Here is a 21,521-nt window from a genome sequence, read left to right as displayed (position 1 = left end):
AATATGCATTAGCAAAAATGTAGCAATGGGTAAGTAGATGGTAGCAAGCACAGATATATGGATGTACGCTGGGGCACTGATTCGAATGCTCTATACTGTATTGATGGCTGATTTTTTATTATTCATACACGCCTTTATATTTAAGATATATAACCTACCACCACCAAAATCACATGTGCTTAAAGTAAAGGTTCTTCAGTCTCTACCTGTTACAATCCTTGACTACCTAGTGGAATTTGGAATAAAATTTATAATTCAATTTCCACAGGATTCTGAAAGTCTTACATTTTTACTATGAATAAATAGAAATATAAAATAGTTCCTATACCTGGATATAAGAATGGAAATGACTGCTGTATGTAAATATGCATATGTGATATAAGATTGAAAACTGTAAGATCACTTTCATTCACTCAGTCATTCATTTATTCAACCACATACTGAGAGTTTTAAACATAAGACACTATTTTGGAGAATGGATTACCTTGATGGAAGGAGTCACAAAGACCCCACAATGATAATATCTGATGACAGCTAAGGGAGTGGGAAGGGATGGATTCTTCAGTGAAAATAGTTAGGGAAACTCCAGAAAGACAAAACAGACACATTATGTAAATGATATAGTTCGTGTATTTTTAAGACAACTGGATTTTTATTGTAAACTAAGGAATGGATATGATAATAATAGTCTTTGGAATTATACACTCAATTCAGTTTAATTACCTAAATTATTCCATGTGTACAATTTAACCTAAAAGTATTAACATTATTTTTTTATCTCAGCATAGACTTGAATATGTGAATGAGGCCCATCTTAGTTTACTTGGGGAGGGTTGACCTTAATGTTGAGGTACACTGTAACCTTTTTTGTTTTCCTCATAACTATATTTTAAGATCTGGCTTTAAAAATCCAAAAAATAAAAGTCACATTCCAACTTTAGGGTAGTTAGGCTAGTTTAAATTTTGATAGAGTATTTTATTTAATGTGCCATTGCTAATAAATCTGTACATAACTACTTTCTTCTATTTCAATCTAATGGGGTCAGGGGAAGCATTCTGTTTGTGATATTGATTCTCTGTTATCACTTTCCCCCAAAGGTGTTATTAGAACAGCGTTGCCAAACATGGACAGAGAAGTCAAAGAGCAATACCAGGTCCTCATTCAAGCGAAGGACATGGGTGGTCAACTCGGTGGCCTTGCTGGAACAACAATTGTCAATATTACCCTCACTGACGTCAATGACAACCCACCTCGATTCCCAAAAAGTATGTCAGCTATGTGCTAAATATATTTACAAATGTTTCTAAAAAGTTACCATGTCATATTTTTCTCTCCCAAAATATATCATGATTATGGTTTCCCTTCCCTCTACTTCTCCCAGTTCCTCTTTATCTCTCTTCCCTTCTGACTTCACTCTCTGTCTCTCATTAGCAAACAGCACAGGCTTCTAAAGAATAATAATAACACATAAAATAAAATAAAATAAATATACCATGCCATATATTAACGCTACAAAAAGTAAAAACATCTCCAAATACTATTGATCTTTAGGAAGCAGGTTATTATGGATTTAAAAAATTACCTGTCTTTAAATTTTAAAGAAAATCATGCTTAGTGTTATGATAATAGATAAAGAATTAATCTAATTATTCTTTAATCAATAAAAATTTGGGAGTCAGATAACAGGTTAAGAGCCTGAAAGATTAGAGAAGCAAAGAGGCCAGGAGTCCTCTCCTAACTGCTCCATTCCTTCCTCCAAAAGGGCCAAGATACCTCTCCGCCCTGCCTTACTATTTCCTGTCTTATCCGTCTTCAATTCTCCAAAACCTCTGTGGGGAATTTTGGTCAGCTAGTGGCTAGCGCTGCCCTCTGACTTCAAGCACGCTGTACTTGTCAGAACAGGGTCAAAATATGACACAACAAACACTTCAGTCTACTATAATTGTGTAATCATACTTATGCTATTAAAGTGAATTAAAATTGCTAACAATATGTTAATGCACTATCATGATAATTTGTTAACTAAAAAATTAATATAAATGCATAAAATATGAGGTAAACTATAACTCTAAACTTATGCTATCACACTTTTTATAGTATACAATTGTCATATATAGATTTTGTGACTTCTTTTAGCAAGTGCATCTGCTGGACCATTTTTAGATATTCAGTATCTGTGATGATGTTGTTAGGAGCATTACTTCCATCCTGATATTTATCTCATTGTAGATTTACGACAGGTGAGAATTGCTTTACCTTCTGGGATAATGGAATGACTCTCATCTATTTCTTTTCTGTAACTGTGTCCCTTAGAGAAAATGATGCCTCTCACTCATGCTTCATCCATTTTTCTTTTGAGTGTTACATTTAACACCAGTTAGTACTTAATTCATTTTCCGATGTATTTACAAGGATTATTTATGTGTTCCACAGAATTAGAACCACCAAGGATGGGTGGTTTCATTCATGGTTTTAGAGGAATCATGATTTAATCATTTTGTAGTTACTTGCCTGATCAGTTTTAAATAAATTAAAATGCAGAATATTTCCCTCTTCATACAAATGTGATCTTTTCTATGTTTACCTAAGAAAATATATACTATTAGCACTATTTCTCTATTTAGAGGTTGTATTGTTTTTCTGAATTTTACAGCATCATCACAGCTTCTTTTAACAATGGAAGTATATTTTCTTTGTATAAATGTTTCAACTCATGATCAATAAAAGTCTAATAGTCAAATATTATGAAAGGCAATTAGAAACCCTACCACTTTCATGCACGTTAATTAGCTCTATTTGGCCATCCATTACCTTTACATATTTCAAAATGTCATGCCATTTATGATAATGATGTACAATTTCTGAGACTCAATTTTTTAAAATTAAATAATTCATTAAAATCATGATTTATACTATGGAATATATAGAACAACTAGTTACTATATTGTATGCTATGATTAATGGGACAAAAATTGCTATAAAGCATTTTTTACACCTTTGTTACTACAAGGGACAAAAAAATAAAATAAAAGGGAAACATATAATGCCTTTGATTCTGTAGTTTATAGCCTTATTTTAAAGTACTTTTTCCAACAATGCAAGCATTTAACTGTCCTTCCTTCCCTCCCTCCCTCCTTCTTCCTTCCCTCCTTCCTTCCCTTCCTTCCTCCCTCCCTTTCTTCCTCCCTCCTTCCTTCCTTATTTCCCTCTCTCTTTTTCTTCATTCCTTATTCCCTTCCTTACCTCTTTTTTTCTCCTTTATTCTTATACGTGGCAAGCTATAATAGCTTGGCCAAATCAGTTTACAAAATTGCTTTTGGACGTAAATTATTATCATGGACATGGCTTCTATCTTGGATTTTACGCGTATAACATACTTGATGTTCTTATTCACAGAGAATGAAAAGGAGAGTTTTCCAGGCAGGTATGGAAAGACTCAATCCTAGTGTCTGAGTTCTAAGTTTGGACAAACCCTTAGACAAAGATCCTGGGGCAGAGTAACATGACACTGTAGAATGTTATCAGTGCTCTGTGGAGCACTGCTAGGTGGAGCAGGATGGCAGTCTGAGCCCTGAAATGAAATAAAATGACCACTCTCGGCTCACACTCAGTGAAAACAGAGTGTGAGTAAGGCAGTAAGTTTTACTGATGTTGAATTTGTTGATCTAACAGGTACCACATAATGAAACATAAAACTCCAATTACTTATCCTTTATATATCTATAAGCTATTTTAAGAACTTTTTTTTTGCTTTCCATACTTCAAGAGAAGCATTTTCTACACTTAAGAATACTTGTAGCTGGAAATTTTCCTGTGTCCTACCCTGTCCTGCAGCTGCTCAGAACCAAATAAACACACAGGGGCTTAAATTGGTTTCAAACTAAATGGCCTAATGGCACAGGCTTCTCACTAGCTTGCTCTTACATCTTAATTTAACCCATTTCTATAAATCTATATTTTGCCACATGGCTTGTCGCTTACCAGTTTACATCTTGATTCTCTTGGTGGCAGCTAGCAGCATTTCCCAGCTCTGCCTTTTTCCTTCCTTTTTCTCTAGTTGGAATGTCCCATGTCCTGCCTAACCTAATTCTACCTCACCATTGGCCAAACAGCTTTATTTATAAACCAGTCAGAGCAACACACATACACAACATACAGAGAGACATCCCACAGCAAATACTGCATTATTTTAAAGTTTAATCTTAATAAATAATCTGTCTTCACTGAAATAGAATTACATCATAAGTTGCCTGTAGTTCCTATCTCAGGTTGAGACCCTACAAGTTTTCCCCATTCCATGTTAATGTGTCCATTGTTAGTAATATTGCTTCATATTTTTTTATGCAGTTGTTTCAAAGAGAGACTGTTTCACAAAAGATTTCCTTGTATTCCAGGTAATGTAATCTTTGTGAGCCATCTTCCTTGATGTCCCTCAAGCCATATATACAGGGGATATAATGTAGATGGATGCATGGAGGATGAGTTCCCAATGATCCTTTGACCTTTGCACTGTGTCAAGTTGTGTTTTTGTGTGATGGTCTCCTGTTGCTCTAAAGACAGCCTTCTTTTTTTTATGAGAGGTGGTAGCAATACCTATCTGTGGGTATAAAGGTGAGATGTAAAATGTAGTAAAGAATTACACTGGTCCAGCAAAGTGGTGGTAGAATTGTTTCCTAAGATCAATGACCTCAGAAGTATCAGAAAAAAAGGCTACGTGTTCAGCAATAGATATGATTTCTGTCCTGTTGACTGTTGCTTATAAACAATTAAATAGCTATTACCACTTACATGTGACTTTCCCTTATTTAACATTATACATATTTTCCCCATGCTGGTCATAGTCATTGTTCATAGGTGCTGCAGCTGGATATGACATTTTAATTGCTTCTCTCCATTGGCAGCTTACATAGTATTCCTGGAACCATGGAATCCAGAGTACAAGAAAGAGTCTTTCATAACAGATCCAGCCTGAGTAATCCAATTGTGTGTATATGTGTGTTTGTGTGTGTGTATGTGTCTGTTGGGTGTATACCTTAAAGGAAGTTAAGCCACTTGTCCTAATAATGCTCCTCACAGTGACTATAGACTAACATAATGGTCAGCACCAGATACAATAAGCCTCCTTTGAATTGTTGGCCACAGTAGTCCAAGTTACTCTCAAAACAATAAGATTATTTTATTATTCACTTATTTATTATTTATTTACTCTTCTCTGTACATTGCATACCAACCACAGTTTCTTCTCCCTCCACCCCTCCAAGTCCGTCCCCAACTTCTCTTTTCCCTAGATCCATTCCTCTTTGTAGGTGGAAGTTTCCTGCATCTCTGCCTGCCAGAGGTCAGGACAAATTTCTTTCACCTGCTAGTCCCACAGCTTCTCAGACACAAATAAACACACAGAGATTAAAATAATTTAATCTTATATTAATTAAAACTTCTCAGCCATTAGCTCAGGCCTACCACTGACTAGCTCTTACATTTAAACTCAGCCTATTTCTTTTTTTTTTTTTTTTTTTTTTTTTTACTGTTTTATTTTTTTTTATTTTTTTATTTTTTTATTTTACAACATCATTTATTTCAACATAATAGCCACAGATTCCCCTGTTCTCCCACTCTCGCCCCTCTTCCCCTTCCCCCATCCCACCCCCCATTCCCACCTCCTCCAGATCAAGGTCTCCCCCGAGGACCGGGATCGACCTGGTAGACTCAGTCCAGCCAGGACCAGTCCCCCCCTCCCAGACCGAGCCAAGTGTCCCTGCATATGTCCCACGATTCAAACAGTCAACTCATGCAACAAGCCCAGGACCCGGCACTAACACACGGCTGCCTCCCAAACAGATCAAGCCAAATGACTGTCTCACCCGTTCAGGGGGCCTGATGCAGTTGGGGGCCCCTCAGCCTTTGGTTCATAGATCCTGTGCTTCCATTCGTTTGGCTATTTGTCCCTGTGCTTTATCCAACCCTGGTTTCAACAATTCTCGCTCATATAAACCCTCTTCTTTCTCACTAATTAGATTCCCAGTGCTCCACCAGGGGCCCAGCCATGGATGTCTGCATCCAGATTCCTCAGACCTTCCTTGGATGGGGTTTATGGCACAACTAACAGGGTGTCTGGCCATCCCATCACCGGAGTAGGTCATAAACTCAGCCTATTTCTTTTAATCTATATGTTGCCGCATGTTCCATGGCTTTACCTGTTTGCCATTACATGCTGCTCCCTGGAGGTCAGGCTGGTGTCTCCTGACTCAGCCTTCCTCTTTCCAAAATTACCCTTGTCTGATTATCCCACCTATACTTCCTTCCTGGCTACTGGCCAATCAGCATTTTATTTATCAAACAATCAGAGCAACATATTCACAGCATACAGAGCTATCACCCATCACCTCTTCTATTTCCCTTTAGAGAAGAGCAGACCTCCCAGGGATATTACTGAACATGGCATAACAAGTTACAATAACATCAGGCACAAATCCTCCCAGTAGGAGGAAAAGGGTGCTAAGAGCAGGCAAAAGAGTCAGAGACAGCCCCTATGCCTACTGTTAGGTGTTCCACAAGAACATCAAGCTGCAGAACCATAACAGATATTCAGAGGACCTATCTCAGACCCATACAGGGTCCCTGATTGTTACTCCAGTCTCTGTGAACCCCTATGAGCCCTGGTTATTTGATTCTGTGGACTATGTTATCATGGTGTCATGTCCTAGACACCTCTGGCTCCTACAGTCTTTCCTGCCAATATTCTGCCGAGATCTACTGGCTGCACATAGTGTTTGGTTGTGTGTCTCTGTGTTTGCTTCCATCCGTTGCTGGATTAAGCCTTTCTGATAACAATTGGACTAGGCATCTATATATGAGTATAGCAGAATATTACCAAGAATAATTTGATTGGCTTTTTTTTTTTTTTTTTTTTTTTTTTGCCAGTCCTGTTTGATTCTATCCTGGGTTTCTGGTCTCTGGACTGTTCAACATCTTCTTCCTGGCCCGACAAGCAGTATAAGGCATTGGCTCCCTGTCTTGGAATTGACCTCAAGTTGTATCAGTCATTTTTTGGCCATTCCCACAAATTTTGTGCCCCCATTATATCAGCACATGTTATAGGCAAGACAAATTGGAGGTTGAGGTTTTTATGCCTGGGTTTATGTCCAAGTCCCAAGGCTGGAAGCCTTAGATTATTGAGCAAATTCCCAGTGAGCAGCTTAGAGTTTGGAGGTTGTCACTATTGCTGAAGAAATCACACACTTAGGGCATGGCGCTCAGATAGTATTAACTCAATCTGACCGAAAAGCCTCTTTCCTGTAGTCTAGCGTCCATGGTTCCAGGAGAACATGGACTCTTATGAGGAGTTGATAACTCATATAAGATCATCTGACATTACAGGCTTTTAAACTCTAATTATTTCTTCTGATTTAACATAAAGTTGAAATGAAACTTATTATTTTCTTGTATCTGCCACTCGAGAGCCATATTTATCAAAGCATCTGTAAGGGTGTCCCAGTTCATTCATTGACTCAAAATTGAGAGGACTGAATGAAACTTTCAAGCCAAGTACTGTGAGGGAGTTCTGCTGTGTTGCTCTTTCATGCATATTTGATCTATAGCCAAAAATTAGGACACACAGCATTTCAGAATCATTAAGAATGCTCTAATATTTTGTATAATAAAAAGTATTCCTATTAAAATTACATATTTCTTCATATTGAGGGCATTATACTGTAGTGTCATGTTGAAATTCGGCTTTCAAAAGACAAAAACAAGATGTATTTGAAAACCAAAAGCAATTTATTTTGATACCAATGACTTTTAGCTGGAATATGGCTAACACAAAGCAACTAAGCAGCAAATATGACAAAATTATAAATAGAAATCACATGAATTTGGATGTTAATGTCAAGAAATGTCCATTTCAGATAAGTATATCTTGAAGAATTCCTCACAGGTAATGCTATTTGATTGTTAACTGCTATGAAACTATGTTAAAAAAAAAAAACCTTGCTGATGTGAAGCTTAAATTACTTTTTTCATTGTGTAAATAAGCACAAGAGAATGTCTTGTGTATAAGCCTGATGTTGTTGATCACTGTACACTTGAATGCATATATGATGTTATTAATAATCTTTTCTTTTCTGTTTTATTGGACAAATCAGAGGTAAAAAAATAACTGGTATATGAATATACATCATGCATATGTAAATTATTTGTTAATTTGGTATTTTAAAAATAGATCAACTCTTGGAGAATTACCTACTAATGTGATAGTCCGAGAGCTGTGGTGCTGACTAGGGAGTACCTACATGTCATGTACTATACAGAATGAAGTACATGCTCCATTACCTCTGCCTCATAACAATGGCACAGGACTTCCTCAATTTTAGCGGGGAAAGACAGCAAGTCCTCATTATTAATGAAAGCTTTGAGAAAATTCCCAAGAGCCTTTAATTTTTCATCATTATCCTTCTGTAACGGAAATTTGCCTTTGGTGCCTGTTTGTGTCAAAATCAACTTGAGATAACTTTAGGAAAATATCCAAGAGAAAATTAGCAATGCTGACTCAGAAATACAGTTAATATATAATAAACCACTAAACTTGATGTTACAGAAAGTCAAAGTGCTTTCTTTACAGAAATGTTCCCCATAAACACACACACACACACACACACACACACACACACACACACACACACACACACATATATATATATATATGTTCTACAACCAAAGATAACTGTATGGGGATTCCATCCATCAATAAGCTTCAAAATTATAGTGGTTTGCATTAATTTAATATCAAATAAAAATGACTAGATAATAAAGATTATATATTATGAAATGAAACCAGGCAGTTAATGAGAATACATTATTTTAGTTTCAAAATAGAAAAACTGCTTGAGTGCCTTGGCATTTTGTCATTCTTAATTCAAATATGAGGCATTAGAAAGAATTAAACTCATGCAAGTCTATATTTGGTGTTTGTTTATGTGTGTTTGAGACAAAACTTTTATTATTTAGCCCAGGAAAGTTTAAAAATCATGGTGTTCAGGCTGGGCGGTGGTGGCGCACGCCTTTAATCCCAGCACTCAGGAGGCAGAGGAAGGCGGTTCTCTGTGAGTTCGAGGCCAGCCTGGTCTACAGAGTGAGTTCCAGGAAAGGCGCAAAGCTACACAGAGAAACCCTGTCTCGAAAAACAAAACAAACAAACAAACAAAAAATTCATGGTGTTCATTTCTGAGTCTTCCAAGTTACACCCATGACCAGCTACCACATAAAAAAGTCCTATTTTCCCGTCTCCTCTACTTTCTCAATCTTCTTACAACCACCATTGTGTTTCATCAACTACTAATTGATCAATTTTTAAAAATTTTATACATGAGTGAAGTAGTGTTGTTTTTTAAAATTCAAATTAAGTGATTAGTGACTTTTGAATGGAGACAAAACACAAAGTGTTAGTTTCTATTCGGTCACATAGAAGAAGAAACAAAACTTGTGACAAAAGAGAATTGGATATTTATGGTACTTTTTAATTTACTTAAAATAAAAATAATGTGTTCTGAATGTGATCATTACAAACTTTCACTTAAACATATGTTTTTTTTGTCACGACAGACTTTGACAATCACTTTTAGCAGCTATATTGCAATCTGCAGAACATCACTATATATATATATATATATGTTTAGTTTTATGTATGTATGTGTTTATACACATATGGACATCTTGTTCTTGATGCTGAAAAGATAAGAATTAAAGTATATATTACTATGCTTCTCAAACAGACAAAAATATACTATGGCAAACAGGTTGATGCATCTATAAAGTATAATATAATTCTGAAAGTAAGACTGTCCTTATTTTCATCATTTTTTACCAAAAAAAACTAGTAAGTACATCTTAATGGGATTACCAAAGAAATATTTGTATAAAATGAGCATTTGAGGGGAAATTTCCAGTAAATCACAGGAGAATGTAAGAATTTAAGAAGAGAGTATATTCAAAAGACAAGGAGGAATATTGTTGAAATCTTCAATGCATGCCAAGCATTACGTATTTAAGTGCCAGCTTGTTCTATAATTGAGCATATGGGTACAGAAAAGTTGTTTATAGAATGCTGCATTGCTGAGACATGGTTGTACATTTATGTATTGATGTATGTGATTTCAATGGAAGGTCAGCACATATCAGTATGTTAGAAAATGGCTTTGATAATATGGTTTATTTTAAGCAGAAGACAATGTCATAGGGTACATGTGCAATTGTTTGCCTTATATAATAAACACAGAGATGACAGACATGCTAGTTGCACAGTGAAATACATTGGACTCTTTTGGATTCAGAAATGTATGTAACAAGAAAATTACACAAGAAGTTATCATAGTAAGAAGACATTATTTTTTTTGCTAACACAATGTGTTGTGTAAGACATGAACAAGAGATATTGAAAATATAAAAATTTCAAGATAAAACAGTGTCGAACAAGCATTTCTAAGCAGCATATAGAAACTGTAAACAAGGTCTAAGGCACAGATAAAATTAATTGGAATAATGACATTACATTCTGCTTAATTTTTTTATGCAAAGGATAACCAAAGAAGAAAAGTGAAGTGATAAGAAGAGCAATAAGTACCAACATCTCAAAATTTCCAGGTGTAATTTTATTCTAATCACGTTGATCTTTAATCATACAAACAAAATCAACATGACATTGACATTTATTTAATGCGGCTTATAATTCTATGTTTCATTTTGCTTTATAGTTGATCAAAATGATAAAGTAGAAAAGGAAGTTTTATTACAAGTTCCATTTAGCTAAAATGAACAAAACAAATGTGATGTCTGCTTCACACAACACAACGGATATGAAATTTAATCTTTTTTGTCAAACTGTTACTGTATGATGAGGATAACTGATAAATTAATAGGAAATCATGCAAATTGCAATAAAAGCTATGACAGAAATATGCTCATGATATAAATGTACAAGGGTATCTAATGACACATGGAGCAAACCCTAGAGGAGAGTGAAATGAAAACATCAATGTCATTTACTGGTAGCTAGTCTAAGACTTCTTAGTAGGGAACAAACATACTCCCAAATTGAGAGATCAGTTAAAAACATAAGGTAATATCCATATAGTTCCATATATAGAATTATGAGTAACCTAAAAGTGCAAAAGAAAAAAAAAGAAATCAAAAATATCTCTAAGTAATCACCGCATTGAAGGTGGGGCTAGTCTCTATTATATGAGGAACAGAAGAAAAGCATTTAAGGCATGAACTAAAGAACTAGGATGACAGGGAGTATTTCAAGATTCAGGCAAGAAGCAGAAAATGAAAGGGGAGCATTCACATTTGCAAATCAGTAAATAGTGGTTTTTAAGTATTCATTCTGAGGTAAAATGAAGCTAAAACATGATATGGGTAAATATTGTTAAATTTTCAGTCTTTTTCTGATTATCCCCATAATGTCACAAAAAGGAAAATTATGGGAGACTGGATCTTTGAAAAAATAAACATACTCAGAAAAATTTAAAGTTCTTATATTTCTTATTCGTTTATTTAAATAAGTGTTCAATTTACCAATAATTTATAAGAATTTACAGTTATTTTAACATATGCTTGCTATAGTGTTGTTATATATTCCTGAGAATTGTCAATATGCTCTGCTTTATTAGCTGGGACAGAGATTACATAGATAAGGCAAATAAATGAAATGTTTACATATTTAATGGAGACTTTAGGGAAATATTAAATGTATTCTGTATAATTGATGAACTATGGAAAGTTATTGATGTTTTTGAGATGCTGTGAGCTCTTGCCAAGTTCTCCATCATGTTTACTATACTGTAACAGGAATAGAGGTTATAAATTACATGTATTAAATATACATAGTTTGTAGATCCAGAAACATGTCGGCAGTCATTAAATGATGTAAGTGGGCTGTGTTCCACAGAACCTTGGGATGGGGTTGTTTGACATCTCCAGTGTCCAAAACTGTTGTAGGCATGTTACTCTTCTGTAATAATATAGATATGTTTTAATAGTTTTTCTTATTACCACAAATGTGGTGTTCAATATAATTTTAGTTACTTGTAATTCTGGAATACAAGAAAAAAGAACTAGAACAAAAAGAATCATAATGAATTTTCCTTCTTTTCTTGCTTACAAAAAAAATGAATCAATGTATTTCATTCTAGAAAAACCTCATGTTTTCTAATGCTCTTACAAACGATATTTTACTTGAACTTTGTATTCAAGATTTGAAAAGTCTCCACATAAATAACTTATCAAAACCCTTACACTGAAATTTGCTTACTGCAAGGGTGCTAATATTAAGAATTTTGAGCCATTCATGTTTTATGAGAGTTTATACATCTGTCCAATATTTGGTTGATTTACAGAAAGTGGGATCAAGTGTTAGGGTAGAGTGGAGGCAGAATCACACAGTAGATCAAAAGATGCCACCTCACTGCTTCATTCCTTCAGGCTATGGGACCTGGATTTTCTAATTTTATAGACTTGCCATTGGCTCAACCCAATAATCATAGGCAATTGTGCACATCTCTTAAATCTATGTTCAAATGCATCACATACTGAGCTTTGAAAATGCTATGGTTGGAATCTTTTCACAACAGAAATGGATGTACAGTTAAAATTATTGCCTAGATCTACTCGCCCTGTCTACTCCAATATAGTTGTTAAACATTTACTAGGACTTGAATAACAGTAAATTATTATAGTAGTGTCAGTTTCACAGTACTAAAGTGAGTATAAAATTAACTAACTGTAATAAAAATGCTTAGAAAATCACACAGAAATGTCCATAGAATGGACTACATGATTGATTGCTACAAGGATATAATCTGCTTCAACAGGAGTACTGACTGTACTGATTAACTTTTAAAACTATCTTCCTTTCCTTCACATGGACACACACAGTTTGTCTAAAGGCTTCATATATCTCTTTCCAAGTTATCTCCGGGATAGAGTAGAAAATAAAATTTTTACCTATGAGTGACAGAAATAACCCATCCTATATTTTCAGTGATGTGTGACAGACATGTTCCCTGAAGAAGAGAAAAATAATAAGCAAAATCAAGTTAGCGTACCACTTCAGTAACATAGACAAAAAATAGGCACCATTTCATCCCCAGTAGTAATGTCTATGATACTCTCTGAAAAGCAGTAGATTGATTTTAGGAATTTTCAAGGATGATTTGCTATGGAAAAAGGACTACAGGTGTTTTAATACAGGTATTCACTAAAATAGTCAGCTATGCAGAAAGGAATTGGGTGGCGGTTGTAGAAAGATTCTGTGTTAAGTCACAATGTATCTAGGCCAAAATACTGTGTGATTTTCAGGGAAGATATTTAAAAAGATAATAGTTTTAAATATAAATTTCAGAAGGAGAGTATAGGGTGGACCCAAAATATAAAAAAAATATTGAGGAAGAGGATAAGAAAGTAAGGTAATAGACTAAAGAAGAAGATAGCCTAAGTGGAATCTACGGTTCTTGATCATGATTGTCTAGTAGTCTATGGTTTAGTTGAATGAATACTACTGATAAGGTACTGACACAGAACAATTAGACGGAAATATTTTTTCATTTATTTCTGTGCTGCTACATTTTTTCTAAGCATCCCAGTAAAGATATAATGAAAACTGGAAGTGGATACTTCAATGATGATACTAGGATTACACGAGTATTTCATGGCCAGATGAAATTTCAGAAATTATAGTAAAAATACTAATTTGTTTTTCAATTTTTGAGCCGTCACTCAAAGCCTTGTAATTTATGGTTATTAAAACATCATTTTATACAGTGAGGGACAAAGGGAAAATTTGCCCAGAGGAATTATTTGGAGAGAGTGAAACAGCAATGTTAATTCATAAAAGAAGTAGAAAATTGTCTTTCCCTCACTAGGTTTGGTGAGTAGAGCCTTCTGCTTGCCCAGAGCTAATAATAATATCCAATATTTTTTCTAGACAATGATTGGGGGTTTCAAGTAACAATGTTTGCCTTGTGTTTAGGAAAGTTAAAAATGTCCTGGGAAAGGAAAGAGAGGGGAAGGAATATACTTTATTAGGAAAACTAATTACATGACAACAGAAAAGTAAAACTGTGTTTACAGAAGGGAAATAAAGCCAGAGTCATGTTAAGATCTGCCATAGAAATCTTCCTGAAATGAGACTTGGTTGGGAGTGGACCACTGAGGAATCTGGATGCTGAAGACAGTGTACCATTAGCACAGAGGTAATGCTACTGTGTTGAGGGATGGGGAGGAAACTTTGTCTGGAATCATCATGCCAATAAGAACAATGGGCTGCAGAGAATCAAAGCTGTACAGTCAGTCCTGTGCCTTTGCTGTCCCACCTGAGAGAGTGGAAATACCCCAGGCAAAATGATCATAACAAAAGGCTTGACAGATAAAAGGTTGCCAAGTTTCCCCCATATTAATTTCCCACCTGCTGCTGGCCCTGGTTGGTTTGCAGATGGAGAGGAGAGATTCTAATTCTAATACAGTTGGTGAACTAATTAATAAGGTGTAAAGGGCATTTCTAATTAATAAAAGTAAACTGGGTAGTAGAAATGCTTGCAATTAAAGTATCATCTGTTATGTAATAGATGATGTTTTGTTTCAGCATTTGCTTTATTCAAGAAAAACCAAAGCACAGAATCCCCGAGAAAATCTTGAAGGACTGATAGGATGCTAAAGAACGATATGACTCACTATGTGCCTGTTGGCATATTAGCATCACTAATGGGATAGTGTTTGAAGGGTTGGGAAGCTGAAACTACACTGTTATGTGTTTTCCTTTGAACTCCATCCAAACTCACCGACTGATGAAGTAGTGAAATTAATAAGGCAAAAAATGTCTTCAAAGAAGATTAAAATAGAAGTCATAATGAATTGGCAACTAGCTATCCTTGCAAATCTGCATATTTTCAAGCAATATGGTTGGTGCCTTTAAAATGTAATGATCATAACATATGTGATATCAAGGAACCTCTCTGATTTTGTTTGCTCTGTCAAGAACTTCTTCCTTTCTGTGAAGTCATAATTAACTAAGGTTGGCTTTGGTCGAATTACTTTAACAAAAGATCATGGTAAAATATGTAAGTTAGTGGATAATATGATATTGAAATGATAAGCCCTGTGTTTTAGTAGTTGGGAATCAAAAGAACATGAAGAGGGCTGTGGAGACATTGATACATGGAGAGTCCATCTGATATCAGGGTTGACAGGTCACAGAGGGTGTGAGGAAATAAGAGTGAGGCAGGAAATTACGAACTTATCAACTATCAACTTGTCACCTGGTTTATTCTGGAATGTGTTCCACTAGCTGGTCACACAAGCCCAATGCCACAGTGACTCAAGTTGTGTTTTCAGTCTACATACCATAAACATTTAATTGAATTCTCAACTTTCCTTAGAGCGTAGGTGTCACTTTGGTACCATGGAATGAAACCATTTAATTACATACACTGCTAGGAGATAAACGTCATCAGTGCAACAATAAAGAAATTAGATAATGCTCTGTAAATATATGACATTTTGTCCTATGTTAGTTAAAAACTGACTTTTAGTGACTCTTCTGATCATTTCTTAAATTTTCATGGATGGTTTCCTGTAGTTGTCTTTTGCATAAAGATGAAAAAAGAGAAAAAAAGCAATTTTTTGTTGATATAAAATTAAATAGTAAGTCACAGAAACATTGAAGGATGATCAGTGGAGACATTTCTGAATTCAATTACATAATCACATGTTTAGTAGCTAAATATTTTCTAAATTTCATTCTCAAATGTAATTTTTACTGTTTTTTGATTACTCAAAATTATTAATATTCTTAACATTCTGAAATAAATTATTTTAAGCCTTCTAGTATTGCCAGTATTCTAATACTTACATTTTACTTTATTTTAATTGACCACAATTTAGTTACATTTTTATGTTGCTAGGGACTGAAGACAAAGCCTTCCCTGATCTAGAGAAACATTTTCCTTAGTCCCAGACACATAACTCTCCCTCTTAGCATTTGCCATGATTTATATTGTCCTGGCTTGCTTCAAACTCCCAGGTATAAGGAGGGCTAACTTCTAAGTACAGTTGAACTTCAATTACTATTTTTTTTATATAAACAAGCTGTGTTTCAAATGAATCTGTAATAGATTATTCAATTTTTGTTTCTCCTTTTGCCAAAATTTATTATGGTATTTTATAATTCATCTGTGCAGTTTCTTCTTATGGATTTTATAAACCACATACGGATGCAATGTATAATAATTTTTTTAAAGTGTGCATGCATATACATCAGCATATGTATTGTTTTCTTCATTTATACTGGTTAGTTTTCTCAAGGAAAATTTATTTTAGAGCTTTGTTCTTGGTTGGCAATAGATTCTGACTTATCCTTCCCTCTCCCTAAAGAATAAGTTGTAATAATCCAAATATAATCAACCTATAATTTTTCAGATGGCATAGTCACTAAAAGAATGTGAATTAACCTACAGCTAGCAGCTATGTTTATTGCAGTGGAAATAACAGAGAGCATTCTGTAAGAAATTACAGAATCGATCACTGAAATTCCACATAATCTCGTGCATACAATTTTCTCCGTTTCTCAGGAAATGATGATTTTGTTAGGCATAACTTGTACATTTGATAACAATGTGAGCGTATATTTGACTCACTCGGAGAACAATCCCTTGTCCCTGCTTTCATTTCTTAATCTGTGTTGTACAGGGAGCAACATTCAGGGGCTTCATATGCATCAAAATAAGGTGACTAGAAATGATGGCAATGTAATTACACTGTATGTCATGCTGATTTAGCTTTGGCACAGTTGCGCAGTACTTCAGAGGTTTAAATTAATCTGAATGACCTCAGCTTTATTGCTGTTGAGATTCTAGCAGTGATAAAATGCCAAGTCATTGGAAATAAACGGAGGAAACCTAAACAACCCGACATGACAAACGCATAGTTCCACTGACTTCCCCCGTGTTCAGTAGACTTTATCACAACAGGCGATTTTTTTTTTTTTTTTGTAATATACTTGTCTTAATGAATGCTGATGTCTCCCACTTCAATAAAAGTGTATGCCTGAAATGAAAAGATCAGGAAAAAAAACAGTGTCCTGTGCTCTTGTGTTTTATGGGCACTAAAAGCTTAGTACAAGAACATGGAATTCACGAACCCCTGCTTTCCTTTGATTATATCTTAATTCTGAAGTGTGCCTACTGAGGGCGTAGTATCAAGCCAATCGTTGGTGAAAAGTGAGCCTTTTCCAATTCATCATAAATTTTCCAGAGCCATTAGATAATAATTGAATTTTGGACATACCAGTGTTGACAGTCTTCAGAAAGAACTGCCCTCACAACATAGCTTATATTGATAAAGTGCTACAAAGAATAGCTGTCTTCACATTTACTGTTATTGGCCTCATAAACTGGTCTTCTATAGAACAGGAAATTCATATCTCAGCAGATTGCCTTGTAAAGGAGGCCATTTCATCTGTAGTCTGAGTTTCCTGATGGCCTTTAGATTACCTTTCAGAATTTAAAACACCCTCACGCAAACACACAGTGAGAAGTCTCAATTCTGACAATTCAACTTCACTAACTATAATCCCTGAGAGATGACTTCAGACTATATTATTTCCCTTAATAGTTACTTTAAAAATTGATTTTAACTCTTCAAATCAAAAGCTGTGCCATGAACTTAATCTATAATTTGATTAGACTTTCCATGAATGGATGGGAAAACGGAAGCAGAAATATTCCACGGTCTTCCAAGTCTCATCAATGCATTGCCCTGCCCTCCAGCAGATGCACTGTGTCCTCACTGTTAGTCACAGTCTCCAGTGAAATCTACAGCTTCCTGTTGCTCTCAGATTGACTGTCAGCCATTTCTTTGGTACATTTAGCAATAAATTTTCTATGTCTGAACAGAGGAGGATTTATAGGAGGCTGTTCAGCACACACCTCCATTTCTTTGTCTTATCAGGAAATCCTTAATATCATTCTCAATACTACTGATGGGTCATGATGTTGCAGTACATCGATGCTCATCAATTCACAGGACTTGATGTATCTTCAGATTCTTTATGTCAATTACAGTTACTCAGACAGGCACATGACATAAATAGTGCTATAATTGTTTCTATTTCATATTAAAAATGAAAGGAAGAAAAAATAACATATACTCTTTGCTTTACCTTTGCTTTGTGGCTTTTTTTCCCTATGAGAAATTTATTTAGTGTGCCTTAAATAACTATGGTTTATAGCATCTTTCCACATTAATGAAAATTCGAGTAATTTGTACTTGCCAGAATCGCAAGTATTCCTCAGTAAAATGTTAGTATATGCTAAGAGTTAAGAAAGAATTGTTTTCTTTCTTTCTTTTTCTTTTTTTTTTGGTTTTATTTTTAAACTTTGTATTGTTTTGGGGAAGATTGCAAGAGCAGAGGGCATAAACCGAGGGACAGGAGGTGAGTGGGATTGGGATGCATGATATGAAATCCACAAAGAATCAATAAACAGTTTAAAAAAAAACAAGAAAGGAAGAGAGAGAGAAAGAAAGAAAGAGAGAGAGAGAGAGAGAGAGAGAGAGAGAGAGAGAGAGAGAGAGAAAGAAAGAAAGAAAGAAAGAAAGAAAGAAAGAAAGAAAGAAAAAGAGAGGAAGAAAAGAAAGAAGGAAAAAGAAAATGAACTTTCCCTTTGGAGTCTAAAGGCAACCCCAGGACAGTTGGCTAACTGAGGTGCCTATTTAACATATCAAAGAGGACTCTGGCCAGCTCTCCCAGCATCACCTATAACCTGTGACCCTTCCAAGCACCTCTCACCTTGCCCCCTACCCTAAACCTCTACAGTTCAGGGGATGGGCCTCCCTTCTTTTCCTCCTGTTTCTGATCCTATATAAATTCAGCTACTTTGACTCCACACTCTTGGCTTCTTGTCCTCTTGGTCCATGTCTCCTTTCCTGTTAAGCTTGCCAACCACTTTTTCTCTTCCTTTCTCCTGTACCCCCACCCCTGTCCTCTCTCCTTCCATGGCTCAGTTCAGTCTGGACTCTTCCAGATGTCTCCAAATGTTTCCTTCCTACCTACGGCAAAACCTTCCTCTTAACCACAACTAGTAATGGTCATGTCCTCATTTTCATTAAGAAAGTAGATGATCAAAGACAGATGGCCCTCTGTTACACACTTCTGCCTAGAAAAATATGATTGTACTTGAGTATCTGCTTTTATCTTGTCCTGCAGGAACACAATGGAAACCACCACCCTCTGTCAAGTGGGCCCTTTTTTTTTTCCTATTTGCCTTAATTCCCAACTCTTTTCTAAGTTTTTGTAATTTGATAAATAAATCATAATGTGTGACAGAGATATATTTTATAGTAGGTAGATGTTTAACCACTTGAAGTCAAATAAATATTCTATTGTAAAAATGTCCACTGGATACAAGCATAATTTTAAAAGGCAAAAGGCAAGCATCTTGATTGGGAATATTACCAAGTTTTGAAGCTCAAAAAACTTGAAAACTTGTAGATATCTACACATAATAGGGAGTAAAAAAGAAAATAACTGAAATTTCACAAGGTTCATTCATGTGTCCTAATATGTGATTTACTAAATGAATGTCATCATACAAGGAACATGCTGATTATCTTCCTAGCTTAATTTTAACTGATGCAACTAGAAATTCAAAACAAAATCCATAACAGTTGACAGTTTCTTTCATAGAAAAGAGCTGTTCAAAGCCCAGTAATGAAATTTGAAATTGGAATACCAATAACAAAATGGAGACTTTGACTTTTGAGTTTTATTTTGCCCTTCCATGCTTGTCCTTTCCTAACTGTGACAGCAGAACATAGACTAACACATTAACACAGGTTTTTGAGGCCATACAAAAAACGTCAGTAAAATAAAGGCTATGCTGTGTTAGTGACATACTTCAATTTGAAAATCCAGACTCTTTAACTTGTCAAAATTTGTATATAGAGTACTAGTTTTCAGAGTCTTAACATCATATTGTAGATCTTAACAATATTTTCATATTCAAGATGAATTTCTCAGTAATATAAGTGCTCCACCTGGTGGTAGAAATTTCGATTTTTTCATTTTTTTTAATACTGAAAGTAATTGGGGTATCAAATTTATATCATGGTTTAGATAATATATAAAAGTGTTTTCTAGGATGCCAACTTAATAAATATTAAAATGTACTTAAATTACAATATATTACTCTGCATTTAACTTTACCATGAATTGGAATTTTGGGACTCTCTATATATGTATCATTACAGAACATTTATCTTGGCTTACAATTACTGAATATATTATTCTTTAAAAGATAAGCTTAACCACTAAAAGTATCTACATATAGATATTTTTAATAACTACCCCACTTACTTATTTATCTATGAAGTGTTTATCTAATGTTTCTTTTTGTTTTGCATCCTACATTATTTTATTGATATTGATTACTCATATTGATATTGATTAGGAATGCTAAGATCATTTTTAATATTTAATCCACTTAGATACAATTGGTATATGACTATTTTCTCAAAGTGATTGTGATTTATCATCCTCCATTACTGATCATGCTCAGTTAAACCTCTATATCAGGAACTTCCGAAATATATAGTGAAGCAATTACATATAATCATAGCCTTTAAGCTGTCAATAAATTGTCTTTGACTTTGCATTACAAAGATATTAGTTTGATTTAGTATTTATATCTATATTTTAAAGCAGAGAAATCTCATTATACATTTTACTGATTCTTCTGACCTTATAAATTATGTGTCTCTTATTAGGTATCTTCCACCTGAAAGTCCCCGAGTCTTCTCCTATTGGCTCAGCAATTGGACGGATAAGAGCAGTAGACCCAGATTTTGGAAAAAATGCAGAAATTGAATACAACATTGTCCCAGGAGATGGGGGAAATTTGTTTGACATTGTTACAGATGAGGATACACAAGAAGGAATCATCAAATTGAAAAAGGTATATAGACTAATTTTTGGACTGTTGACAACCTATAAATGAAAGCAAAAGCAGGTAAAGTGATAGCTATTTTTTCTTTACCTAGTAATACTTTACTTATGTAATAAAAGCTCACACAATGTATTTCTATGCTTACAGGTGTATATTTTCAGTATGACATTAAGACCCCTTAGTTGGGCCAAGTGACATTTCAAATTTCTTCATAATGTTAAGATTAATTTTTGAATGAAGTATAGAGAAAGTTGCTTACACTAACATAGTTGAAATTATCAAATTGTGAATACTCAGAAAATAAACATATGTAATTCACATTATACATAAGCATTGATGTCATTTTAAGAGAATACCAGCTTGGGTAGACAAGATTTAGGATACGAAGCTATTGAATACAGTAAGCATGGTTTAAATTGTTGCTCTAGTTAAAGCTTGAAGGAGAAGAACATTGAGGTGAGCATGGACAGTTAAGAACTGGCTTACGAGGTTTCAGTAGGGAGTGTGAACTGTGTCTAGAATTACACAAG

The 21,521-nt window shown here is 34.8% G+C and overlaps 1 protein-coding gene across 3 annotated transcripts in view; it reads left to right on the top strand.

Annotated features, from left to right (window-relative positions):
- Nucleotides 1-21,521, top strand: part of Cdh12 (cadherin 12) — a 1,003,328-nt gene that overhangs the window by 924,136 nt on the left and 57,671 nt on the right. For all 3 annotated transcript variants that reach the window (XM_028868191.2, XM_028868192.2, XM_028868193.2), the window contains 2 exons: nucleotides 1,099-1,266; nucleotides 20,813-21,000. In XM_028868191.2, the coding sequence (XP_028724024.1) occupies nucleotides 1,099-1,266; nucleotides 20,813-21,000 (356 nt within the window). The remainder of the gene's footprint in view (nucleotides 1-1,098; nucleotides 1,267-20,812; nucleotides 21,001-21,521) is intronic.

This window comes from Peromyscus leucopus, chromosome 11, assembly GCF_004664715.2.
Source record: "Peromyscus leucopus breed LL Stock chromosome 11, UCI_PerLeu_2.1, whole genome shotgun sequence".
NCBI classification, from domain to species: Eukaryota; Metazoa; Chordata; class Mammalia; order Rodentia; family Cricetidae; genus Peromyscus; species Peromyscus leucopus.
Note: the sequence above shows the minus strand (reverse complement) of the source record. Positions and strands in the feature narration are given on the sequence as shown.